The sequence below is a fragment of the Onychostruthus taczanowskii genome, unplaced genomic scaffold (assembly GCF_017590055.1).
Source record: "Onychostruthus taczanowskii isolate IOZ18803 unplaced genomic scaffold, ASM1759005v1 scaffold56, whole genome shotgun sequence".
NCBI classification, from domain to species: domain Eukaryota; kingdom Metazoa; phylum Chordata; class Aves; order Passeriformes; family Passeridae; genus Onychostruthus; species Onychostruthus taczanowskii.
The window spans coordinates 3871224-3899216 of record NW_024503235.1 but is presented as its reverse complement, the minus strand read 5'-3'; the positions used below and the strand labels follow the sequence as shown (position 1 = coordinate 3899216).

Below are 27993 nucleotides of genomic sequence, written 5' to 3'. Positions count from 1 at the left end.
TGATTTTCTTAAAGCACACTTAACATGTTTTCCATAGCTTTACACTAGCCAACAGCTCATTCAAAACTTGATACACTATTTATTCTTCTGAATTGACAGATTCAACTTAATGCTTTTATTTTTGAGGGCCTTTTATTAAATACAGTTCACATGACAAACATAGGCTCTCCAGATTTGTAAAACTGTCTCCTAAATCCATATCTATAGCTTAGCTCCATATTTGCTGGGGTATAAACACAATTAGAATAAGGCATACAAAGGGCTTTCAGCAACATCTTGTTTCACCCAAGACATTATTGTGCCCATCATCTTATAAGGCATTTTTCCCTATGATCAGAAAAACAAATGTAAGCTAACAATAAAATATATGAGAGCATTCTGACACGTGAAACAATGACAATTTGCTTTGATGACTTCTCTGTTTGTACAGAGCTGAGCAGAACTTTTTAATTTACTACAGAGATAGAAAATCTGATTTTTATATGGAGTTTGTATATTCACGCTGGTTAAAACATTTGTATGCACATGCAAACTTATATCTTACTTTTATTTTTACTTCAACAAAAGTAAATATAATCCTATTTTTCATCAGAAAAGTCTGAGATAATCAATGCTGAAGCCATTTCCAGGTTTACCCATTTTTTTCTTCAGTAACTGATGTGGGCAAACTTTCCTGGGCTTTTTATACGTGAGAATTTTTATGTATAAGAACAATGATGAAGAATAAGTTCAGCTACTATTTCAGCTGGATTCATATTAATGAAAAACCCTCAATGGAATGGAGGATAAGCCCCCTCAGAATGAAAGCGTGGCTTTAATACACTGGCTGAGCAACTGGACACTTCCATATACACAAGAAATCTAGGCAAAGTACAACAGAAATGGAGGAACTGAGACATGGAAAAAGGGAGAACAAGAGAGAATCAGTAATTTTCTCAAATACGTGGGTCCCATTCTGATTCTCTGTAACATCCTTCCATACCCCCAGCAGCCCTGGGGCAATAGGAGCAGCCTAATCCCACTATAATGCTACTAAATAATAATGCTAATTTTCAAGGAAGACATGGTACATATCCTCAGCTATAATTCATCCTTCTTCCCACACCTCAGAGAAAGAAGGTTTTATTAAGCAGCATTTTTCATTCTGACAGACATGAATGCAGGAGAGAAGCCTGCAGCTGCATTCAGCTTTTTAAAACACACTGGCAAGCACAAGTATCATTATACAGGAAATCAAGTCACCCAAAGCCTCTTCACTGTGAAGAGGGTGAGACTGGGAAGGTTCACAAAATGCTGAGAATAGAAAAAGGATCAAAAGCAATGTTCAAGGCATACACAAAGTGAAGAAAAAGGTGCTTTGAAGTCTACACTTGTTTTCCTCCCTTTATAAGTCTATACTATGATATGGAAATAAAAGTCAGTGTGGCGGGTGGGGGGGAAGGTCTTCACCCAGCACTTTTTCTAAATTAAGTTCCACAGTTTTGTTTTGGTTAAAAATAAGTCATTTATAATTTAACACCTGTTTCAGGATACTCAGATCTGTGGTGCTGTTAACAGCGCACTTAATTTGCATTATCCATTTAAAAAAAAAATTAAAAAGCAGCTCTGAACTTTGCTTCTGAGATGGAAGCACTGTCTCTGAACCAGCAATCATTGCTGTCACTCTTGCTTTGCATCTTTCAAGGCCTGAAGTCTTTCTAAAAGGGGTGGGTGGGAGTAATGCCACATTGAAAAAATCCAGTCAGAAACAGGGAATCCTAAATTATCTTTGTTTAGCTTGATCAAAGCAGAATATAGGTCTTTAGCCTTCCCAAGTTCCTTGGCAAATGCATCTGCTTGAAACTCAAATCGTCGGCTTAATACTGTCAAACAAAATGAGAGAACCTGTGGAGAGAAATGTATTAAAAATTATTTTAAAATTCAGCTGTCTGCAAATTCCTTCAGTGCCAGTAAATACCACCACATCTAGCTTCCCACATCCCACACATGGCTGTGGCTGCAGACTGATCTCACTAAGCTTTATCCAAGCCACACCTGAAACTGGGAGTGCTGCCCAACATGCAGCACTAAGCCTGATTATCAAAATGAGACACCCAACACAGCCCCTAGAAAGTCAAACTTTCCCTGACAAAACAGAATCATTATTTAAATAGGATGATACTTCAGAGTTTATGTCTTGAAAACAATTTACCTCATTGTAAGGTGAAAAAATGAACTGGAAAATAATCATCAAGCCTATCAAGGTAGGCTGGGTGTCATAAAAACCAAATGCAGCAAAGAGTTCTTTCTGACCAATTAGCACAGCAAACAAGAAGAAGCAAAGGAAGGAATTCATCTGGAGAAAAGAAAAAATATTCTTGATTAAGATAAGTCATTACATAACAACACATTATAGATTTGCACATGGATGCCACTGTAAAAAAAAAACAAGTAGATTACTTTTGAACTAATGCACAGAGAGGAACAAACAGTTGGTTTTTACCTGCTTTCTGAAAATACAGCAGTAGAAACAGCACTATTTTCTGCCAGTGAGCAAAAAACAAACAATGAAGGGAGATGAAGCAAGCAGAGAAGAGAGGAGGGAGTACAGGACAGAACCCATCTCCTCGGAATTAAGTGTAGGATCTGAGAAGTTTAAAACCAAACAAAATGTGTCTGTGCTGTGTTGTACTTCTGTTCCTGGAAACAATCTGTGCTTCCATCCAAGCTGTGCAGCGTTCTGTACAAACACTGCTTGCCTGGCTTTTCAGAGCCAAGAGGCAGGACCACGCCTTACCAAGTTTTCTAGAGGGGGTGATTAGCTATCCAAGTGGTTTTTTGGTCTTTTTAGAGTAAAATAGAAAGTGCCAGAATATTGCTTGTTATTGAAACACACAGAACAGAAAAGAAGGATGGCTGTGATCCAGAGCAACTTCCTGTCACACAGTGTAAGTGTACTAGGTGAATGTACACTAACAAATCTGGAAGAGGGCATTTGGAAACAGCTATAATTACAGATGCTCCAGGGGAAAAAAAAAAAAAAAAAAAAAAAGCCAGTTACCAATAACTTACCTGGCTGATGATTATATTTTTGACAGTATGACCTAGTTTCCAGTGACCCAATTCATGACCAAGTACAGCCAGAACTTCTTCATTTTTACATCCTTGTTTCTTATTCTGAGGGAATAGCAAAGCAGAAGTATTATCAGGTATGTCTGAACACAACCAAATGATTTTCTTACTAATTTGTTTTTTTTCTTGATCACTTACGTGTCCCTAGATCAGGCCATTCCCTTGTAATACCAGAAACACACATACAATTTCTTGCTGAGCCTTTTTCATGAAGATACTTACATAAATATAACCTTTTAATATTAAGAAGATTTCTACTACAAGGTGGTGTTCTCTTATTTCTATGTATGCAGACATGCTGATGCAAACCTGAAAGAACACTGGAAGATTTGCCTTCCAAACACTTTCCTATCCCTTCTCATCCTGTTTCTTTACTCAAGCAAAGCATGACACTGGAAACAGGTATTCAGAGCTGCACACTTTCAGAGGAGAATTGAGAGCAAAGCCCTGTTCCTACTTTCCTTCAACATTCAACATGTAGCCTTCCTCCCAGGCAGTACTGTCCTTTTAAAAGGAACTGTCCTCTTCAAAAAGCCCTATGACACACCTTAAAGCTATAATTAGGAGGGACACCTGCACCTTCAAAGTTCCATTAGCAAGTCAGAAGCAAACACAAAGGCTGAAGAACCTGTTGAAATGGAACACACTCTCATTATGGCTAGATCAGGTGAGCTCAACATCCCCTCCTCTCACCACTCACTTCTGCAGAATTTGCCAAACAAAGCCCTGGGCACCACTAACATGGCGTCAAGGAACAGAAGCTGGACTGAACAACAATCTAGACAGTGGCCTAACCTTAGGCTGCACAAGGCCTTTTGTTTTTCTCAGAATAATTCCTTCAGGTTATTCAGAGAGTATTGTATTAGCTTTAGTCATTTCCATACTCTTCTGAGGCCACAAGCTGTTCCAGCAGACTCAAGATGTGCAGCTGCACGTCAAAGGACAGGCCAGAGCCAGGCCAGCATCATGTTCTTGACCAGAGCATGGGAGGATGCACATGTGCAATCTGTCTGTCCCCCTGCACCGAAATCTCTGCATGCAGTAAAAGGCACACAAATGACACACTAAGAATTAAAAGTATTTCCTTCAAAGGGAACCTTTGGTATGGCAGTCCCAAGAGAAGATGAGCTAAAGCCCTGAACAGGTCCCTTATTCAAAGAATTATAGGGAAGGTCTAGTTTTTACATGCAGGGAACTAACGTTTTGCTAAAGCCCATGTGGATTTTTACAGTCTCTGCTGCTATCTGCACAACTCACACAGCCCCAGAAATTCCAATAGCAAACGAGGCATACGTTGGTGTTGAAATCATCAGGGTTTGGGTTTTAGCAACTTACTCAAGATCTTTAAAATACATTAGAAAAAACAAGGGACTATCTCACCAAGAAGTCAATATAAACAACACAATGAAAGACAAACTCACTTTGGTTTTAGACTTTGCTTCTTCATTTTCACCATCTTCTCCTTCTGCTGGTTCTTTGTTCAAAGCAGAATAGTCTTCCAGGAGTGTGTCAAAGAGTACTATCCGCTTATTCTTGAAGAATCCATAGAAATAAGCATTGCTGTGGGAAGAACGCTTAGAACCTGATGGGGAAAATTTAAACACCATGATCTGAATAATCCCATGCACTGAAGCCTGCACAGCATGACACATCAGATTTTTCCACAGGAATTCTCAAAGTCCCCAAATGAACTGTAGACAAACTGAAGCAGATCTGTTTGGAAGCTGAAGCATATTCTAATGTCTAAGTACTGATGTCTCTAATAGAGAAATGTAGTGTGCAATCACTAAAAGCACTAAAACCCTAAGAGCAGTCGTGAACATCTAATGTCCAAGAAGAAAAGCTAATCCTATTGCAATTTCAGATTTAGAGTGGAAAGAGCATTCTGAATTGACACTGCTCCAGGCAAAGAACCTGTGCCAAATTATGTAGAATTTTTTCAAACGTGCCAGCAAAGGTGAATGGAAACAGTTATTCCCTTTGTTTCATAGTTCTAAAATGATAATCTTGACTACTTTTGTGCTTCCACTCCTGGCTAAGCTGTGTATTTCCATTCCACAGCCCCAGGAAAATACTTCCAACCAGAAGGTGAGTTCAGGCTGTGCACTGAGCTTCAGGAAAAAGACCAGGAAAATGCTACAGACATTGGCAAGCACTGCAGTATCTGCGCAATGCAATCAACTGCCCTACTACAGCATTCACAATCAATGCTAAAACCCCACAAATTTACAACTACAAAACCTTTTTATTAAAAAAAAATCACAAAACCTCACCTTCAACTACATACACCTTAGTCAATGGGAAGTCAATGCTCTTTGCCATTGTTTCAATTTGTTGCTTGAGCTCTCCCTCCGGAAGCGGAATGAATTTATCAAACAAAGGTGCAATATAGTCTGCATAGATTGTAACAAGCACCTGCAAACACATGCAGATATTAAGAACAGGGCATGCAAACCTGTTTAGCACTAAAGGTGGAGCAAAAAGTTCAAAAAGAGGGCACAATTTCAGAAAAAAACACTTGATAAAGCAGAGTCCTGTGTGAAGTGGGATCTACAGGCAGGCTCTCTATGGGTTGCCTTGCCTGGTGGCCAGTCCACAGTTCAGCAAACTGTGCACAAACCACCTACACACCTGAGCAGAACTGGTGTGAACAGTGCAGAAGACAAGGCCTCTGGGAGTAGGGGGCTCAGTGAAAGGCTGTCACTTCCACCAATCCTAGAAAGCTCTGAAGTGTTTCATACTCAGCTGAAGAGATGAAGGAACCAAGAGACAGAAAAAGTGGGACTAATTCCTGGTAACTTGCAAAACAGCTGTCTAAAAAGAGGAAAGGAATTTCATGTCCCCTGTTTTCTTTCTGTCTCCCAACTGTCTGCAGACTGAGGCAATTGTCTGCCTGATGCCTCTGGCTCCACAATGACTAATAGCCTTGACCTAAAAACATCACTACAGTGCACCTGCATCTCTTCAAACTGGCATCAGCTGCAGCCCAGTTGAGAAAGCCAGCACTAGCATAATGATGGAAAGGCAAGCTGAACTCCCTTTCCTCACAGCACAAAATTATTTTTATTTATTTGTTTTATAAGTTTAAATTCTGGTTAGCGAAAAAGGAACAGGACATGAGAGGCAAATGGACATCAACATTAAATTCAAAACTATCTTGATACATTTTATTTCACTGAAAACAAGTACCTGGACTTTTGACAGTATATGCACTGCTGAAAAAGTCCAATGAAATTGAAAATCAGAAAAACTGACTTTTGCAAAGGCACAAGAAGTGAGGGCATCGATATGAAACACCACTAAAGTAAGTTTTGTTACTGTAATTTTTAGGAACTTAAACCTTTGCAGAAGGTGCAGGAGGTTATTTCATAGAGTATAAATCACCTTTTCAGTCCAGACTACTGTTTCAGACCATACAGCATGTGGGGCCGAATTTTCAGGTTTTATCTCAGATCTTTGTGTAATGCCTTGGTATCAGCAGGCATAACAAACTAGTAGGAGGATGCAACTCTAACTCTGATTACAGAGTTATGGAACTGGAATTTTTTCCAAAACCAGATTCTAAAGGGTAAATCCAATACCTGTTAGGATGACTTTGCACGTCAAAGGCTGTTCAAACACATTAAGGCCTGAAACCCTATGAAGTTGCAGTGAGGTGGCAACACACCATTGTTTAAGCATGCACTTAACCCTCAGGGGTGGAGGGGGCTCAGAGGACAAGAGTGAGCCAGGAAAATGTTCTTTCAATACAGCAGTTTGCAGCTCTGCCAAGATGTTTTATTTTCTAGTTTTTGTAGTATTAAAGACAGACCAACCCCTGTTATACCAGGTTCTAAATTATCTGTAGAACCTCAGGACAAAATCTATGTGGACAGCTCAACGGGGAGGCACAGGCAGAGCAAACATAAAATACTAGTTTGTGATAGGAAAGTGAGAGAGAGGAATGTGGCTCCAGCTGCATCTGTTCTGGTTCTAACCTCTACATTCAGGAGAATGGAAAACAGATCACCACATAGTGCTGTATTTCCAGTACCTATTCTAAAGCTTTATCACTGCTTCTCTTTCAATTGATTAAGATACTCCAATATTAAATAGATTAGCTATCTATGACATTAATGTGGACAACTAATATGAGCCATTATTCCTGAACAAGTACATTGAGAGCAAGACACTCTGTTAAAGTTTGTAGACATTAAAATTCACAGGAGATTTAGGTTTTTCTTCATTTCCTGTCAGTTGCATTCAGCATGCTGAGCCATGCCAGTAAGCAGGAGTCTGGAAGAAACCCAAATATCCTCTCATACTCACCAAGGAAACAACTAACGTGAAGAGCCAGGCATAGATAAAAAAGTAGTCTCCCCCTATTTTAATAATGTAAAGCAGAAGGGATGTCACTGGCAACAGAATACACTGAGTCACAACAAACTTCTTGATAGCATCCTTAAAAAAAAATCCCAGCGTCTGCAAAGAAAGGATAAATGGGATCAGTGACCTCAATGTAAATATTCAGCCACCCTGGTTAGTGAACTGATCCCTTCAGGTAAGACAAAGGGCAAAACAGCAATGCCAGTGCCATAAGAAAAGCAGAGTAAGTCAAAAAGGAGCTCTCCTAGTAGCTCCTTACATTTACATAGACTCAAGCCCATGCACATGCACTCTTCCTTAGTAAGTCCTGACCCAAACCATTATTTTGGGTTGCACATTCATTAAAGGACAGTCTATCTAACAATCTGACCAATTTGGTCAGCACAAGTGCTTTCTGCAATACCTGTTGATTGAAGCCATGTTTCTCTTCTATGACAAATGTATTATATAAACTCCATGGGAGACCAGTCACTGCACTGAAGAGTGTTGCAAGCAGCAGAAATACCAATGACTGAACAATCTAAAAAACAAAACAAAACAAAACCTGGTATCAAAACCACCTGATATTTACTGACCCATACCAACAAATATTCTGGGTGTTAAAAATGGCTTTTAGGTCAGTGGTTTAACTGAAACTGGTTAGAAGATGACGCTAGATAAATTCACAGAATTAACTTGTTCATGATGACTAATTATTGCTCACTATAATAGCTTACTAAGGATATGGAACACAAATTTGGATACATGCCTCATCCACAGCACAAAGGTAACATAACCAGTAGACTCCAATTTCTTACCCTTTTAGTGTGCAGGTAGATCAATTCTAGGATTAGTAAAAAGAAAACGCCCAAATAAAGAGCTCCCAAAAACTCAGCTCACCACCTCATTTGACTCAAGCAGACACCAGACTTTGCTTTTAATACATAAGACTGTTTTAATTATTAAGCTAATTTAAAAGCAAGCTAATTTACTGTTAACAGTTCTCAGAATCACAGAGTCATTGTGTGCACCAGAAAATATCTGTTATTTTTACTGTATTACAGGTTAGCTAAATCTCACTTTTAACTAAATACCAATTTAAAAATAATTATTGCAGTAGGGATCAAACACTTTCACAGGAATTTAAAGCCTACTTACCTCATATTCTGGTCCAAACCCAGCACGACCAGAGATCTGACCAGACAGTTTCCATAGAAAAGGAATTCCTCCACAGAGGAGAATCATCTTAAAAACAAAACCACATACCACAGAGGCAGTATGAAACACACTCTCATCTTAGTCTACTAACATTTCAGCATGATAAGAACCTTTTAAGGGTGAATAAGACAAGTTTTATAATTAGCTTTTTGCCATCCCTCTAATCTTAACAGTTGTAAAACAACCCTGGAATATCTGGCATTAATTAATTTTTACTTTACAGAAGTAGAGAGCAGGTAATTAATTTTTTTTCCTGTGAAATACTAGCATATTTGCAAGCCTATTTTCTGTACACTTTGCTGCTGTCTGGTTCAGACATAAGGTATATCTTCAGAAGACCTTAAAGCTCGTGTGCCCTGGGGTTGTACAACCACACACACATTCATATTGCAGCCTCTCCTCTTGAAGAGGAGCTGCCCTCCTCTCCTGGAGGTTCACCTGAGTTCCCTGCCCAGAGAAAACCCCAGTTTCACTTTCAGTACTGGAGTTGCTACAGCCATGTTGAAGAAAGCTTCATGGTCTCCTCCTTGTGCCTGCTCCCAGTGTCTCCTGACACACTGCTGCCCAGGAACAGGGAGTGAACACCTGGGGTACACCACCACCAGAGAAATGCCCAAGCCAGAGCTACTGAGGCAAGTGCTCCCTGCAGCTCACAGCCAGGCCTGGCAGCACTTCTCACACAGCTCAACTTGTAAATATCTCATGTTTGCTTTCTTAGCAAGTGATGCATCACTACATATAAAATCAGTTTTCAAGCAAGCAGCCTTCCAATATTGATGACACCAGGGGTTTATCTATTTCTTTATTTTGAAAAGGCTTGCTCTTACAACCGAACACTTAGGGTACATTTTCAGTGTCAGGAGGAGATGGAAAGGATGAAAGCAAGTCTGCTGGCTTTTTTAGAAGCTTAATGGAGAAATGAAAGCCACTTCAACTGCACCTTTTTTTTTTCTCTCTTTTTACCTTCTACTTAAATTTTATCTAAAAATGAAAGTGGTTGCATTCCTCCAAACACAGGGAAAGGTCTGTATTTTAACAATTTAAAATAACTCTCTTGCTGCTTAATTATTTTGCAATGGAAACTACTATAAAACATAATTAAAATGTAAGCTAACACAGTAGTTGTGCAGTATGACTCAGCAATGCAGAAAGAAATTACATGCTTTCTGAATAATTGCTTCTTTTTGTGTAGCAAATACAGCCACAAACAAAACCAGAATATAAATGTCAGTGTTTGCTGTATGACACCAGAATGCCAAGGGTGCAGCTGCATGGGTTCACTAAGAACCAAAGTACTTCACAGTTTGAGTACATGAAAAATAGCACATGAAAGGTACTTACAGTGCCCTCAACCTCTGAATAGAGGCCTGACCAAAAGCTGAAAGTACTTTTGTCCAACTGATAGAGGCGAGATTTTTCAAATGTTTCTGAGTCCATGATCTGTCCCAGCTCCTGTGGTACATGTGTTGTTGTTCTGTACACCCGCCTCTGAAAAATTGAAGACAAAACTTCAAGTCCACACCTAATATTTTAAAGGAGATAAATAAGATCTAAAAATAACACATAAAATGATCCCGTGGGCCACCACAGAAAGTTAAAAAGAAAAAACAACACACAATGGAACAATTATTCCTAAATTCCGGTTTTCTATCAAGTTCTAAATATAAAACTGAAGCATAATTATCATGTTGTAACCAGGAACTGAACTGCTGGCTTAACAACTTATTTAGAATAGTTCAAATACAGATCACACAAACTGATTTTTCCACAGGATGTTACTTACCGCACCACAGTTAACAGCTAAGCTAATTTTGAAACCAAACACCGGATCCTCCTGTACAAACCGTGTGACTTCACCAGAACACAGAGCTACGGAGTGGCTGCACAAACGAGGTGCTATTTCCTTTTCAGTAGAGAACTTGCCACTTGAAATTTTTTAAGACTAGAAGTCTTTTTCCTCAGCTATCTTGTTTCAGTATACTTACCCGTTCTTTAAGGAAAAGCTCCTACCCTTTGTCACTTCAAAACATTCTCTCCTGTGCGGGCATCAGGCTGCAATCCCCGACCCCAGGGCTCAAAGACCGCGGTGAGCGGCTGCTGCCAAACCTGCCAGGTGGGCAGGCTGGGGGTGGAGATGGGGCTGGCAGGCGACAGCCGGGACCTGACCAAAGGGACACTCCGTCCTCTGTGTTGTATTCTGCAATAAGAAGCAGGGATGTGCCTTCCAGGGTGGCCATCGCTCGGAGGCTGCCAGGCATCACCTGCTCGGGGAGATGCTGAAGGACGGCCTGTGCAGCGCTTCCTTCCTCTTTCCTCCACCGATTAAACTGCCGCTATTTCAACTCACGCGTTTCCTCATATTTGCTCACGCCGCTCTTTCTCAGCTGTCCCGGGGAGGAGGACCGAGCTGCTGGGGGCGCCGAGCCGCCGTGACCCTATCGCGCTCACCCCACTCGCCGCTGTGAGCGTTCCCACCGTCCGCTACAGCGCACTCAGGCCGGCCCGGGACAGGGCCGAGCCCTCCACAGGCAGGTGACAGACCCCGCGTCCCCCGGCCCCGGCCCCGGCCCCGGCCACCCTCCACGTGAGACCGGGCCGGGCCCAGCACAGCCCCGGCCCACCAGCGACCGTCCCCGCCAGAGCCCCACCGACCTGCCGGTGCGCCAGGAAAGCCTCCCAGAGGTAGACGGCCCACGAGAAGAGCAGGACGGAGCAGAAGATGCGGCGCTCAGCCGGCAGCTCTGCCCACAGGTCGCCGGCCAGCGCCATGGCCGCTCCACCCGCCGCACGCTGCGGCGCCGCCTGGCGGCCGGAGGAACCGAGGGCGGGGCTGGGCGGGGCTGGGCTCCGTGACGGGCGGCCGCGGCGGGCGCCGGGCTGGGCTCCGTGAGGGGCGGCCGCGGCGGGCTCCCTGCTGGGCTCCGTGAGGGGCTCCCTGCTGTGCTCCGTGAGGGGCGGCCGCGGCGGGCTCCCTGCTGGGCTCCGTGAGGGGCTCCGGGCTGGGCTCCGTGAGGGGCGGCCGCGGCGGGCTCCGTGAGGGGCTCCGTGGACGGTGCGGTGGGTTCGGGCTCAGCTCCGCCCGGCACGGCGCGGCCACCCCAGTGAAGTGCGTGTGGGGGCAGCATGGCGAGCATCTGGGCAGATGTTTAAGTTATATTTCTTCAGTATAAGTTACTTAGACCGCGTACAATAATGCATATAAAGCCTCGTTAGTACTTGTCCAAAATCTTTTAGAGAAACACTAAGAGAAGTACAAAAATTGACACTGACTGCTGCAGTACTTGCTGGTTTATTTCAAGGCGAAACGCGCCCTTCAGATTTGGCCTCTGTAATGCTGGGTGAAGACAGCAGGGTGCTGCCGAAATGCAGAGCTCGCCAGCACTGAGGGCAAGCACGCCGTGCAGAGCACAGGGACTGTGTCATCTGACAAAGGTACAGTAAGGGGAGTGTTAACATTGAGCCACTTCTAGATATGGCATTTTAGTAATTTCTCTAATTCCTACCGGTCTAAAGTATGACATGCCTGTGGATTTTTAGTCATTAACTTCTAATAAAATAATGCCAACCTAATGTTTTCATTATCTATTAGTTATATTTTTTAAAACTATATAGAAGAATGACCCATCAAATATACTGAAGCCAGCTTTTACTGTAACCTAATATATCCCTGCAGAAGAACGGGGTAGATGAGGAAGTGCTGCTGGTTCTGCCGAGAGCTGTGCTGGAAAGAGAGAAGTCAGTCTGGAATGTCTCTCATTGTAAAGGTATTTACAGGTTTTTACTGCCCAGGGGAACACAGCAGGGCAGCCCACAGTATGTTTTTGTCCTATAAAACCCACACACTTCAAGACAACAATTTAAAAAATGGAAGCAACATTCCCTATGAACTGTGTTTTCTGAGGTATCTGTTCTTCACATTAAGAATTCTTTTTTTGGAAAGTCAATGCAATGGTGTTCCTCTACTGAAGAACAAAATGTTTCTCCCATATGCTTGAAAGCAAGAAGCTGGAAATGTTACATCATTTGTAAGGCAAATTCTGGTAGCACTTGAGAGGGAAAATGATGGCCTACCTCATGGCATGAAAACAGAAATAGACAGTAAAAACTCTTCAAACCTTTACCGTTTTGTGGCCTCCTTCTCCAACACCCATCTGTGCCAGGCAATTAGATTAGATAAAAAAGCCCAATAAGAAATTGGGATCAAGATGTAGATTCAAGCTGTACATTTCTGAAGCTGTGACACCTATTACCTCATGGAGATATTAGAGCATTGTGTAGGTGATGGAGTTCAAAGATTGAAACACACTGACAGTCTCTGAAATGGCAGAGATATAATTTTTGTAATGAGGAAGAAGCTGACCAGTGCTGTACTGGTATCTTTGAGCTGAAATATGAACACTCCGTGAGCCCACATTACTAAAAGTCCTGGCAGTGCATGGAGTGTCACATCGCCACAGGAAAATGCCTCCAAGCTGCTTTTATACAGCCCAAAGCAACTCAACCATTTTCTAAATGCAGCTCTGGGACTGAGGAATGAAGCAGGACTTGTCTCCATACCTGGCAGACAGAAATGATGTCTGTCTCTGTCTTGTCCTGTGGTACAGCCCAGCCTATGGAAAGAGCAGTAACTGAAGGCCCCTACTCAACAGGCTCTAACACCAGAGGTGCAGTGCCAGTCTGCACTGTGTGTGGCTTGCAGGCACACAGGAACTCACCTGGCAAAAGCAGAATTGCATCTGAGGAAGTGAGTTTCACATGCAACTTGTTTTGTGGGAAATACAGCTGCTTGACTTGAAACTGAAGTCTGCAAACCTCAAGGAATTTACTATTCATGCTGACCACAAAGGGACAGGTTCTTCTCTGGGATACTCAAACCCTGAGAGGGTAACGGGGTTTCTCTGGCCCAACACCTGAAGCAGCCACAAGTCTATTGAGTTTGCTGCTCAACTCTTCTCCTGTTTTGAGATCTTGAAGATTCAAGTATGTGAAAACATATCTCAAACTTGAAATTAAAAGGTACTTCATTATATTAATTGCTTTGGAACATATTGAAGGCTGTTTGATGATGTTGCAGTATTTAACCTTTTGACACAGCTTACTTCCATTTTTAGAACTTTGTGAGAAGATTGGTGCACCATATTTCTTTTATTAAAAGAAGCTTATAGTTTAGAAAGGAAATCACATTAAAGGCTAGGCAGTAAGCTACACTTCTCTTGCTTAGTGTATGATTTTTAACCTAACTTTTAAGGATGCCCAAATAACTTTATTTTCCTAACTGTAGTACGAAGATGCCATTTCTGCCTCATTTTGTCATACCACAGTTCACTAGACAGTTTGACAGCTGCCATCATTTCTGCACCCAGCCAATACTCATGCTCTGTTTTAAACATTTCCCAAAGTTTTTTCCATTTCCTTTCCACTGCTGCTTTTCAGATCACAGTATAAAACTGTGATTTTAGAAGTCCCAACAACACCCAAGCCCTCAGACAGTCAGAAGCCTTGATTGCTGCTTGCTCATTAGGATCCCCATGGAGATGGGGAAATACTCCCTAAAGGGGACAGGGATTCTGGGCCTTGTGATGTAGCCATGTGTGGTAAGAAATGCAATACAGAACAAGAAACAGAGTTTAAAATATTGGCTGACTCTTCTGCTGAATCTTCCAGCTAGGTTTCATTCATTGTCCAAAAGCTAACCAGGGAACTCTGGATGTACACTGGTACTTTCATGTGACACAACCTGCTTGCAAGTCTGGCAACACTCATCACACACTCAGGTGGTGCCAGACAGTCTCAGGAAACACCCTCTGCCTTTAAAGGAACAAAGACCTTCTCATGCATAAGTGTAATTAGTAAGCCTGTACTAATTATAGTTCTTTCAAGTCTGAAAAAATCACAGAGAATGTTGTAAAATAAAATGTAATACTTTACTTTTCTGTATCTATTTTATCAGTCTGATAAATTATCTACAAATGCATAAAACTTAAGCAACACTGTCCAATGCACTCAGAATGGTCCCAAACTCAGTTACAAGTAAAGCACATTAAAGATTTACTGTACAGTAAACAAATGGGTGAAAAACTGTAATTTATTGAAACTCATAACTCAAAAAATATAAGATGCTGTAGTGTACAATATGTTACACAAAGCACCCTAGGGTGCACATTCAAGTCAAGTAATAACTCCATCGCCCCCCAAACCCTGGTACCCCAGTACTTGTTCCATATACAATCATGCACATTTACTCAAGAGGAAGCCCCCAGTATTCTGATGTGTTAAATAGCACCAAAATCAGCATTGTTCATTGAAAAAAATGGGGAGCTAAATTAACTTGGCCATTACTTTTGACAGATATTATACATTCATGGAATTAAACAGTCAAAACTAACCTAAAAAGTGTGTACTGTAACAATTACTGTTCTAATTTGAAGTTCTCCCCGTACAGCAGTAGTGGAGGCTATCTGCTCTAAGCAAAGCTACTTATGTACTTCCTACACACAGCTCATCTGCCTTTTTTGTTGGAAATAAATCTATGAGAGGTGTGGAAAACTTAGATCTTTCAAGAACGACGACCGGTCGTAAGTAATGCAGCTGTTTTAAGGCAAGGTCTCCACAGTCCGTTAGGGCCTTGTCCAAGATTGCCCTCAGATTTTCTAAAGAAGGGGCAGATGAGGACTCTGACAGCAAGGGCTGGATCTCTGTTAGCTGCCCAGGATTATTTGGGCTTATGATTACATTTTCATCACTTACAAAGTTGTTTACTGGTGTATTCCCTTGACTGCCTCCCTCTTTTTGCAAAGTTTCATCTACTGGCAACTGCTCAGGAGACTCCCATTCTACGACCTCATCACAATCATCATCATCATCATCATCTTTTCCCTCACTTTCCTGAATAAATTTTAAAAATGAAGATTCAAATCCCATTGGTTTATATGTCTTTAAATCAAATGGTTTGGACACAGGAGGCTTTTGAAATTTGTCTTTTGTAGCACAAAGTACATTTCTTTTTGCATTCTGATTAACTGCACTATGTTGACATCCTTCTGGGTCTTTCTCTCTTGGCAACTCTAATTGTAAACTGGACAAAGAAGAGCTATTCTCCCTTTCACTGCTTTCAGAAAGATCTTCAGTTTTACACACAGTTGTCTCCCTGGTGTTGGGCTCTTCAAAACAAGTGCTCTTTGAACTGTGGTTATATTTTAAAGTGCCTGAATACACAAAGGCACTGGCATCACAATTCACACTACTCGGTGAACACTGTTTTTGGTCATCATTACTCACTTCGGGAGGATCACATGCAGGGTTTGGAACAAGGGGTTTGTCACCTTCCTGCACAGGCTCTGAATTAGCTGATTGATCCTCATTAACTTCTACACCTTTTTTATCCAAGTCTGAAGCTGTGTCAGAGCAAGTCTGCTTTTCAATCATGATGCCACATTTGACACAAAGAACGAGTTTCTGAAGGCGCTGCTCGATGTACATGTTGGTCATCTGGTGTGTGCGCTTGTAGTGCCTCACTATGCTGCTTTCCAGTTTGACAACAGACAGGCAGCCCTGCACCATGCAGGGGTACTGCGTCTGGTTAGACTTCTCTTTGCACATTTGTAGGGCTTCCTCTTTTGTTTTGAAATTCAGCAAATGCTTTTCCCTGCTTCTGTTAATTCTTTTAGCTTTTTCTTTTAATTGCTTCCCATTCTGCTTGCTTGTGCCAAAACTGTCTTTCAAACAATTTTGCTCATTTTTATCTTTATCTTCATCATCTTCCTCCTCTTTCTGATTTCCAAAGAGACTATCGTAATACTCACTGTGTCTGAAATATACATGTTGAGAATAGTGACTGTAATTTGTGAAAATTCGATTACAGCCATTAAGGTCACAATGGATTTCAAAATCTTTGTTTAATTTTTCTTCATTGGCATGTTCTTCTATTAGGTGCTGTTTAAGCTTATTAAATGTATAAAATACAGCATGGCAGTGCGCTTGGTTACAAGCAAATCTGGCAGACTCAGCTTCAGAAAGCAGTTTTTGATCCTCTAAGATTTCATTGTGGAAGTCACTACAATGTTTAGCAAGAGCTTTAGAACACAGAAAACGCTTACCACACTCTTTGTGTTTGCATGCAAATATTTTTTTACATTTGACAAGTTCCCTTTTTGTTCTTGCTTTGTCTTTTTCTAAGCAGAGCTGTTCCTTGTTATACTGGTGAACAGTTCTGTAATGGCGAATCAAACCTTTCTGGTTTGTGAATGCTGAGTTGCAGCTTTTATGTATACAATGAAATGGTTTGTGGTACTTATGCAATATGTAACATAAGTTTCCTTTAGCAACTGTTCTTTTGCTTCCTCTTCCCTGTCTTGCTTCCAGTTCTTCCCTATGACTGTCCAGAGAAGTTATGTTAGATGTTTTTCTTGTTACATCATTGTCTGTCTCTTCATTGGACTCCAAATCAGTCTCAGAACAGCAGTCTTCCTTTTTTGGGTGACACAGCTGTTCAGAGTCCGAATGTCCAGAGAACCCAACGCTGTTTGCACAGGCAGGCACCGAAGCAGTGCTATTCTTATGCATGTCCTCTGTACATAAACCTACATGATCAAATTTTTCACCAGGACATGCCTTGTGAGCCACCCTCTGACAGCCAATCTGATGTTTGTTTCTATAGTGAATTCGAAGATGTGTTTTTCTTGTAAATGATCTTTGGCAAATATGACACTTAAATGGCGAATACCGATGCTGGAACATATTTAGCTGAAGAACCATTTCCTTTGAATAGTTATGCTTTTTAACATAATGCATTAAGAGAGCTTCTCTGGTCACAAACTCACATGTACATCCGTGACATTCACAGAAAAACGGTTTAGCTGCCAGTTGAGTAAGGTACTGACTGGGTAAATTATCTTCTTGCTCTTGAAGGTGAAATTTTGAGGTAGCTTCATCAACTGACTCAGGGCACTTGGCATCCCTAGATGAATAGCCCAGAAAAGATTTTTGTCTTGAAGAATTCTGAATGTTATTTTTTAAGCTTAGATGTTTCAAGCCTAACATTAGTTCCAACATGTTATCTTCAATATCTAGTTCTTTAGAGCTGTCATAAAAAGATGTTTCTGGGGAAGAAGGACAGGTTTCTTCCCTCAGGCCACTGCTTCCTTTAGCATCTACAGCACAACACACGCTTTCTGGAGAGTCAGCATTTGTATCAGAATTATGACCTAACTCTGGACTCATATCTGTAGGGGATTTACTGTCCTGAGCATCACTCAACAGATCGAGAAAGTATTTAGTTTTCATTTCCATATTTCTTTTACCTTTAAAGTTGTACGGATGGACTCTTCGAAGGTGCTTTTGCATACTTCTGGAATTTTTGTGGGTGGAACAGCAGCCTTCAAAACCACAAGAAAGATTTTTTTCATCAAAACAAACTGCCACATTGGAGCACTGTTGTTTCATATTTGCTGGATGGAAGACTCCTTCCTGGGACACGACAAAACCTGGAACTGACTGGTTGTGAGCCACTGCTCCAAGCAGCCGTGGAGATGCCTGACCTTGGCTTGCTGCAGCATCTGCCCTGTGCTTCCCACAATGCAGGCTGCAATTACTTTCACTGTTGAGATCTTCACTGTCAGAGAGAGATTCTTCCTTCACCTGTGGAATTTCTTGAGAGCCTGAGGGATCCAAGTTATCATTCAGATTGGAATTTTCAGATTGTTCAAGCAGCTGAGACTCTGGAAGATAACTGGATTTTTCTTCTGAAACCAACCCTTCAAGGTTCAGCGTTTGCTTCCCTTCCCCATTTGACACTTTAATATCATGTGCTGCAAGGTGATTCTGAAATTCAGTCTTTGAATAATAAAACTTCTTGCAACCAAAGTAGTTACAAGTGTACGAGGCATCCCTGAAGTGCTGCGCCTCGTGATGGTAAAGCTGCCCTAAGTCACTGAAAACAATATTACAGCCATTTAGCTCACATTTATAGCGAAGATCGTCGTGGGTTTGTTTGTGGTTGAGCAGCTCATTGACTGAGCCAAACCTGGCGTAGCAGTCCATGGACACACACATGTAGGGCTGGGGCCCGCAGTGCACGCGCTCGTGCTCCCGCAGGTGGAAGGAGGTCATGAAGTGCCGGCGGCAGAACGCGCACTTCTCCCTCCTGTTCTTCATGTCCAGGTAGTGTTTTGCATTCTCATCGTTGTTTTGATGTTCAGCTTTCAGATGTACACTTAAGTACTTAAACTGTTTAAATACTCTAGAACAATCTGTCCCAGGACAGGGGTAGATGTCTCTGTCTTGCAGCTGGCAATTTTCCAGTTGGCTGAATGTGACATATTCCTCCGTGTCATCGTCAAAGCTTTCAGGGAGCTGTGCCTGGTGTGACCTTTCTGGAAACACTGGGGGTGGGCTGCTGGAAGCTGTTGCCTTTTGTGGTGATCTCTCTTTTTTCAGAATTATTTTCTTTTTAGGTCTGTGTGTTCTGCTAGGTGGCATTTTAACATGTTCCATTACATGTGGTACAAAAAATTCCTTCCTCTTGAACTTTTTTGTGCAAACAGGACATGTATAAATACCATCTTCCATGTGCATCTTAGAATGATGCAGTATTCTGGCCTCTATACACTCCCTTTTGCAGAGCACACAAAAAAACTTGTATTGAAGCCATCTCTGGTATCTTTCTGAAGAACCAATTGGTTTTTTTACTCTTGCTTTTTCCTTAGGGTGGCTCATGGTGTCTTTCCCATCATAATATTTGTGTTCTTTTGTCTCATCATAGTCACTAAAGAAAGTTTCTAACATGTCAGTTTCATTGAGTGACATATGACAGCCTGCATCATCCTCGGAATCAGAAGCTGCCTTCCCTAATAGTTTAAGACAATGCCGCTTCAAAGTCTTCCAGTCCCAAAATTCAGGATCAAATGGCCAATATGCTTTCAAAGCTAACAGCAGTTCACAGCGGAGTGAATTTGGAACCAGTGCGTTTTCTTCATCAAATTTTTGGTCCGGTTGCATATAGAGCTCTTCCAAGGCATTAAATCCACTCAAAGTTGGCTCAAGTAAGAATTCTGTGAGCTGACAGGCTCTTCTAACTTCAAGGTCTTCTGGTAAAAGGCAAGCAATCGTTTTGCACACTGATGTCTTCATTTCATCGCTTCCGTTGGACCTGATCTGAAGGGCTCTCACACACAACAACACAGACACAGCAAGTCCTGCTTCCTCTGCCTGTTTAAAGGAAACAGAAGATTTTTATTAGTATGTTCTTAGGCATAATCAGAAAGTATGAATAATGAAATAAGCTGTATTTTTTTTTCAGTCCAGTAGAATTATTAAGAAAACAATAAATTAATGTAGACAGCTCTAGCTGTGCCCAAAGACTCAGGACTGTTACTTACTTCAGACTGTATGACTCTTATCAAGAAAAATAGATGCTGTAGTGTCTTGGCAATGATGCCAAACTGACGACATCTCTCCAAAAAGGAATCTAAGGAAGGATCTATTCTTCTCTGCAGTTTGCTCCAGAAAAGTGTCAGTTCCCTGTGAAGAGTTGAAAGCAGAACGTAAGAACATTGCAGATACACACAATCTGTGCAGTCACAGTGTCAGTTCAGAGCTGATGCCAAGAAAAACACAAGTGCTATTCAAGGACAGCACACACTTCAATTAGGTCCTGATCTTCAAGTGACACCACAGAGAACTGTTCCTGTGCCCCACTCCAGCACCAGACCAAACCCCAGCGTATCTCCTGATCCTTACAGGGGAAAGGCACTGGCACTGGGATTCATCTCACTTAATGCACACATCTATAGCTGCAGACTTCCTTTCTAGGAAAAAAACCCCACAGTCCCACACTTCCAGAGTCTTTACCTCTCAAGTAGAAATTTAAAATGGGTAAGATGAATAATAACAGAAAGTTGCCACTTCTCTTCCAATAAGCAAGCAGCTGTACAAGGACTGCTAGGTACACTACTAGAACTTCAACTGATGCACCTCTGCAGGGTCAGCATTACCATTAGACACAAGACTTCATTCTCCCATCTCATCCCCAGGGAAGACACCTGGAACTTGAGAATTCTTGGAGTTACAGAAATTATAAAAATATTAAAAGGCTCTTGGAGGGGAAGTGGAGAGAAGCAACAGGATGTTGCTTCTGCTCATTCCTAATACTGACATCTCTGTGGAACAGGTCCAAAAAATGCACCAGACTTTCCTGGGGCCAAGTACTCCCAAGGGAAGAACAGACTGACAACATACTCTGTGGAACCACAAAGCCAGGGGTTTAATAGCAACCCCGAGAGCACTGACCCAGCACCACTGACAGATCTGTTACCCCACAGAAATATGAGTGTTCATGCCAACAGTGTGCTATTTCAGTTTTAAATTGCTTAAACATTACTTTTCTCTAACTGCTCTATCAGCATAGCAACTTGTGACAAAATAAGTAATTATCTAGGAAGAACTTCAGTCTGATGCACTTCTCAAGTACAGGATAAATCCACCTTCTCTACATATTTTTGTACTATATTCACTCAATTCTAGCTAGTGAGGAACAGTTAGCAGAAGCAGCTTATACTTACCAAGAGCAATATACATTTGCTGTTTGAAGCTGATGGGTAAGATATGTTGTACAAAGAATAAATGCAGTATTTTCTTGTCCCTCAGATTCTAGATTACATATGATGTCTAGTACCTCTTTGCAATCCACCTTTGCAATCTTAAAGAAAATTAAAAAGAAAAGGCACTTGATTCACAGTATATTTACAAAAGACATGCATATTTACTATATCAAAATCTCACAAACAAAACATTATGTCTCCCATACCCCGAGATCATGCCACACCTTTCAGCTACAAAATGGTATGACAAGTTCACCTGTTAATTCTGAGCCCTTCTCAGCATTAGTTTTCTTTGGGACAACCTTCCACTTTGGGCAGCTCAGCTAAAGATTTGCATGCAGGTAACTATCTATCTAAAACTTCCCATTCTGTCTCTCTACACTTACAGAGATTCTTATGTTACTTCTGAAAATTAGAAGCCAGGTCCAAAAAGATCAAGAGCTGTGAAAAAGCCAGGCTCTTGCTCTCTTCATCCCTAGGTGCTGATTCTGGACAACCACATTTCAAAGCATGATGATAGAAACAGAAGTGTTTGGAGTAGTATGCTGATTTTGGCTGCAGTAGAGTTAATTTTCTCCCTCGTGGCTTTGGGATTTCTGCTGGACACAGGGGTGATAACACAGAGATGCTTTTGTCATTGCTGAGCAGCACTCACACAGAGCAAAGGAAGCTGGGAGTGCACAGGAGGCTGGAAGGGGACACAGCCAGGCCAGGTGACCCCAGCTGACCAAAGGGATATTCCAGACCATGACACCATGCTCATTCCATGCAGTGAGGGGACGAAGGAGGAAGGGGAGCATGTTGAGAGATGGCATTTATCTTCTCAAGTCTCCATTATGCACAATTGTACCTTGCTCTTCTGGAGGTGCCTGCTCGTGGGTAGAACTGAATTAATTCCTGGTTTTGCTTTGCTTTTGTGCATGGCTTTTGCTTCACCTTTTATATTGTCTTTACCTCTACCTGCAAGTTTTCTCACTTTTACCCTTCCACTTCTGACCCTGGTACCACTGGTAGAGGAGTTGAGCAAGCAGCTATGAGGGGCCTGGGTCTAGCTAGGGTTAAACCACGACAAGGAGACAAATCCCAAGGAGGTTCTGGAATGTCTACTTAAAGTAGAACATATCTGTGTATCAAACCAGGGTGTCAGCTTGGATATAAGCCACAAAGTAATTATGAAGAACATTTACTACTAAGACAACACTAGATTTTAATACATTTTTCCACTGGATCTATTCTGCTTCACAGAACAAACTGTGTTCTAGAAATATGTACTTTAAACAGCTGCTGATATTATAAACATTTCAAACTTCTTTGAATCATGAATAACATCATGAATAACGATGACAGAGAACAAACAACAGGAAGTTAAACTGATTTTTGCAGACATCTCATTCAGCAGGAAGAGCAGAAGCAGGGATGTTAACCCAGTTTCCCATTCAGGCTTGACACTGGAGTTCATTGAGCAATGCCAGCATTTTCTAGGGTCCGCTGACTTTTGGTGTTCAACTTGAGACCCAGAACTGACCTCTTGCAGCAGACATTTCCAGAGCAATTCACAAGCTGCAAGGCCTTGCAGATGTGTCAGTTTTGCATTTGATAAAGTAAAATACAGCAGATTTCTGGGGGGGAGGAAGGAAGTATTAAAAAGGGACTACAGGTTACTAACCTCCTTAATGGAGTCTTCATTAGGCAGCATTGAACACACACATGTGATGTAGGCTTGGCGAAAAGATGAAACATTTGCAATTTCTGGAGAATCTGCACACAATTTTGACAAGAAGGTGGCTTGGGGGATGCAGTTTGACTTCATCAAATGTTTTATTCGCATCTGCAGAAAGGAAGGCCCTTCTCGTGTAATCAATTTATTAGCTAGGAAAAGAAAAAATCCTTTGAGAACAGACCGGTTTACAGATGACACTTAAATGAAATTGTCTCACTGCATTTACACTTCTTCACCAATCTGTGCAGTGACTGTGTTTTTAGGAAACTCTAGGCTCGGTGACAAGTGACAGCAATGGACTCTTCTCCCAAACTCTGCAGGAAGAGAATGTTGGGCTACAGAAAACAGACCCCTACACAGCCACCCCCCACCATGCCCCCAAAAGACAGCACCATTAAAGATGTATGTCTGATCACAGCAGACAGATACCAGCAGTTTAACTGAAGTTCAGAATCATCACCTTTCAACTGCAGTTTTATATTCCAAAAATAAAAAAGTATTTTAAGTCATTCATGCTTTTCAACTGGAAAATTTTCCACCCAAGCTGTTAAAACCCCATGTAATGCCAAAATATGTAAAATGAAGTTGAGGGTAAAAATATTATCTTTGTGAGACTTTTGAAGAATTGTGTTAAAGACATTCTAGGCTTATGCTCTTAAACAAGCAGATACTACTAATCATGATGAGACTTGATGAACTAATTCAATAGTAAAAATTCAGATTACTTTTGTAAATAGCAAGCAAAATTTATTTATTTGGATTAAATGCCTCACAGATTTACTTCCGTGCTCTTCCCAGGTGTTTATCATAAAAACAGAATTCAGTTGGAAGGGACCTGCAAGTCCTGCTCCTCAAAGGACTACTTCAAATTAAACTCTGACTAAGCATCGGCCAAATGCTCCCTGAACTCTGGCAGGTTTGGTGCTGTGGCCACTTTTCTGGGGAATCAAAGGACTACCTCAAATTAAACTCTGACTAAGAGCATTGGCCAAATGCTCCCTGAACTCTGGCAGGTTTGGTGCTGTGGCCACTTTTCTGGGGAGCTTGTTCCAGTATCCAACCACCCTTGGGGCAAAGAACATTTTCCTCATGTCTAACCTGTGCTTACCCTGACACAGCTTCATTGCATGTCTTCCTGTCCTGCTGCTGGTCACCAGACACAGCAGACCAGCACCTCCTCCTCCTCACAGCCTTCTTGAGGAAGGTGCAGAATGTGATGGGGTGACCCTTGAGCATTCTCTTCTCCAGGCTCAACAAGCCAAGAGACCTCAGCTGCTCCTTGTAAGGAGGAGCCTCGAGGTCTCCCCCCACCTTGGCCACAATCCAGTAGCCTGATGTCCTTTCTGCACTGAAGCACCCAAAACTGCTCAACCCAAAGCAGGACTCAAGGTGAAGCCATCTGAGCACAGAAAAGAGTTGGACAGTCACCTCCCCTGGACTGGCTGTGCCTGATGCACCCCAGTACACTTTTGGCCCCTCTGACAGGGCACATTACTCATATTCAAGTGGCCACCAACCCAAACGCTCCAGATCTCTTTCCACAGGGCTGCTCTCCATCTCCTAGTTTGTCCATATAACCAGGATTACCATGTCCCAGTGGGGAATTCATTGCTTACTCTTGTTAAAGTTCATATGGTTGGTGACTGCCCAGCTCTCTGAATCTCTCTATAAGGCCTCTGCTCTCAAAGGAGATCACAGATCCTAACACAGCATCATCAGCAAATTTATTTCATGTACATTCAACTTCCACAGCAACATAATCTATGAAGACATTAAGGAAACCCCACCACTGACTGCTCACCAGCCTGACAATCTCATTTACTGTAACTCTTTGCACCTGACCTGTCAGCTCACTGCTCACCCAACCTACTGTGGACTTATCAAGCTGTGTCCTGGACATTTAATCCAGGGATGCTGTGAGAGACAGCATCAAAAGCTTTCATAAAGTACATGTACTTGCCTTGGTTTGACACTGGCCAAATGCCAGGCACTCCCCTGCTACAGCTGGGCAGAGGAGAGAAAAATTTAATGAAGGTTTCATGAGTTGAGATAAGAACCAGGAGAAAACAATCCATGGGCAAACCAAGCCCAATGTAGCACTACAAAGTGAGTTTAATTACTAACAAAATCAGAGGAGGACAATGAGAAGTAAAATAAGCCCTCAAAACCACCTTTTCTTCCTCCAACCCCTCCCTCCTTCCCACTGTCAGTGCAGGGAGACAGCGGTTTGTTTGGTCAGCTCATCACCCAAGGTTCTTCTGTTCCTGAGGGAGAACAGTCCTTCCCCTGTGACACTGTGGGGTCCCTCCCACAGGAAACAGCTCTCCCAAAACTGCTGCAGCGTGGGTCACTCCTCCACGGGCTGCAGTCCTGCAAGGACAGGCTGCTCCAGCCTGGAAGCAGGACCCCCCTCTCTCCACTGCACCTCCCACTGGATCACAGCCTCCTCCAGGCATCCACCCTTCCAGCAGGGGCACCTTCCCCTCGGGCTGTGGGGGGATCTCTGCCTCCCCCGTGGAACCCCAGGGCTCTGGGTGGATCTCTGCCTCCCGTGTGGATGGACCTCTGCCTCTCCCATGGACTTCATGGATTACAGAGGCACAGCTGCTTCACCATGGTCTCAGCTCTGACACCTGGACCACCTCCTCCCCCCTTCCTTCTCCACCGACCTTGGTATTTCCATGTTGTTTCCCTCACATGTTCTCACCTCCTCTTCTTCTCTAGCTGGAAGTGGATCTCTGCCTCTCCCATGGACTTCATGGATTACAGAGGCACAGCTGCTTCACCATGGTCTCAGCTCTGACACCTGGACCACCTCCTCCCCCCTTCCTTCTCCACCGACCTTGGTATTTCCATGTTGTTTCCCTCACATGTTCTCACCTCCTCTTCTTCTCTAGCTGGAATTCAAATTGCTCCCCCTTTTTTTAAATTTTCTTCTTAAATCTGTTATCACAGAGGCCTTACCATGATTTCTAATTGGCCCAGCCTTAGCCACCAGCATGTCCACCTTCAGAGCCATCAGGGACTGGCTCTGCTGGACATGGTGGAAGCTTCCAGCAGCTTCTCACAGAAGCCACCTCCATGCCCTCCCCGCTACCAAAAATCAGGCTGTGCAAAACCAACATGATGAAATCATACTCTTCAAAATATCTGTGGTGCTATTTTCAGCTTAACATAAATATCTTCACAAAGCCTTGATACGAGTCTCCAGATCTGTACATCATTCAAAGGACTCTTGTGAATTAAGAGAGATGGTTCAACACTATACAAGTGTACTGCTTACACTACATGCAGTAATGCACATGAACCAAGGAACAAACTGGCTGATGAACTGTAAGAAATCAAGGAAATGCATGAGACATTCTGATAAAATGCTAGAATGGTGTTCTGCAGTAACTGTAGTCAACCAGTTACCTCTGGTGCCTGCAAGAGGCTCTGGATTAGTCAAAAAATAATGTTTGCTTTAGACTGACAACTTAAGAAAATATTTCTATTCAATGGCTCTTCCACTGCATTAGCATCTTATTATTACTATGCAAGGTGAGTAGTTAAGAAACCAGTGGTATGTACATTTCTAAAAGAGAGAATGGCACATAGCAAGAAAGTTTTCCTGCTTTCTGCACTTAAAATATTGCCCAAACAAGGAACAGTGTTTTCTAACAGACACTACCCTCGTTAGCAGAAAACTCACAAAGCACACCTGAACAGAAAACTCATTTCAGGTGCCAGGTACATACCACATACCTGTAGTGGAGCTTACTTGTATTCTGCAGGAGTCAGCTTAGTGGTCCATTAGAGAATCATTTTAAGATTTAAATCTATGGTAATGGTTTCTGTTTTCCACAGGAAAAACCTCTGAGCATTAAACTCTTGATCCAGCTGACACTTCACATTAAAGGAACTTCAATGAATAACGCAAAAAGAACTGCCTGACCAAGAGGCAGCCTGCAGTAAGATCTCCAGTTGCTAGGAAACAAGCCTCCTCTCTTCCTTAAAAATCGCATCTGTATGACACTGCTTGAATACTCATCGAGGAAAGCTAACAGTGCTTCAGTATGGATATTTGATGTATGAGACTGCTACCACAACAGATGGCCAGGAGATCACTGCTGAGGGAGAACTCCCACAAAGCTGGCTTACCATTATCAGATCAGCCACCTCTTCAAGAGGAACTGCAATTCATGGGCCTAGCAGGAATTTAGTGCCCACAAGCAATTCAAAGCAATTATCTAAGTCCCTATTTCTACACCTCTTGGCTCACAGAATACTTCTTTTTTTGAGGTCCATAAGAGGAATAAGGGACATACTAGGAAAAGAAAAAAAAAAAAAAAAGCTCTTTTTTATCTCCAGGTCCATAAGAGGAATAAGGGACATGCTAGGAAAAGAAAAAAAAAAGCTCTTTTTTATCTCCTCTAAGAATTCTTAAGATTTCCTCTTGCTTACACATCTAGACATGCACTTGGCAACTGCTTAAATGAAGTTTTACTGAAGTGTCACAGCCAGCTAGTCAAGACATGGGAAGTATTTTAAGACTGCTTGCAGTCAGTGAAATGAAACACTTTCTGTTTAAGTTACACTTTTATCTTCCAGCACAAATGAGAAACTCTGATGGAGGTGGATGCCCTGCCAGTATGCACATGAGGGTCTCAACTTGCTGCAGTCTTTGAGAGCAGTCAGTAAGCAAACGCTCCCCAAGGGTGCCAGGTCTGTGCCCTCAGGCCAATTCTTTCACACCCAAACGAGTGTGTAGTGAACTTTGCAAAGGAGGCAAATGACAAACTGAGCTCCTCTGTCATGCAGATGTAGGTGATGATGGTAGGAGCAAAATGCAGAAATGAGTCATTAGTCAGACGTCTGTCTTAGCTCTTCGCTTTACTCAAAAGTGGAAAGTTTCCTCTTCCTGAAAAAGGAACAAAAACTGAGGAATAGACAGCAAAATGAGAAGAGTTGTTTTCCCTCAGAGAACCTAATTTTGTACTCAGTCCTAAATCTGTTACATTTCCA

At 42.2% G+C, this 27993-nt stretch overlaps 2 protein-coding genes across 12 annotated transcripts in view; both read right to left on the bottom strand.

Annotated features, from left to right (window-relative positions):
* Positions 1 to 78: 78 nt before the first annotated feature.
* ZMPSTE24 (zinc metallopeptidase STE24) lies at positions 79 to 11481 on the bottom strand. The gene is made up of 10 exons (XM_041417335.1): positions 11326 to 11481; positions 10015 to 10161; positions 8614 to 8700; positions 7880 to 7996; positions 7420 to 7572; positions 5385 to 5526; positions 4533 to 4693; positions 3052 to 3156; positions 2192 to 2335; positions 79 to 1884 (listed from the first exon to the last, which is right to left on the bottom strand). Exons 1-10 carry the CDS (start codon positions 11440 to 11442, stop codon positions 1660 to 1662), a joined length of 1398 nt encoding a protein of 465 aa, XP_041273269.1. The 5' UTR covers positions 11443 to 11481; the 3' UTR covers positions 79 to 1659.
* Positions 11482 to 11616: 135 nt separating this feature from the next.
* RLF (RLF zinc finger) overlaps positions 11617 to 27993 on the bottom strand; it is a 40626-nt gene continuing 24249 nt past the window's right edge. For 6 of the 11 annotated variants that reach the window (XM_041417322.1, XM_041417323.1, XM_041417326.1 and 3 more), the window contains 4 exons: positions 22936 to 23138; positions 21231 to 21367; positions 20049 to 20190; positions 14741 to 19878 (listed from right to left, as the gene is read on the bottom strand). In XM_041417322.1, coding sequence (XP_041273256.1) covers positions 15151 to 19878; positions 20049 to 20190; positions 21231 to 21367; positions 22936 to 23138 — 5210 coding nt within the window. In that variant the 3' untranslated portion in view covers positions 14741 to 15150. Of the gene's footprint in view, positions 11808 to 14740; positions 19879 to 20048; positions 20191 to 21230; positions 21368 to 22935; positions 23139 to 27993 lie in introns of those variants that run through there. The other 5 variants (XM_041417329.1, XM_041417328.1, XM_041417332.1 and 2 more) reach the window with 4 other exon arrangements.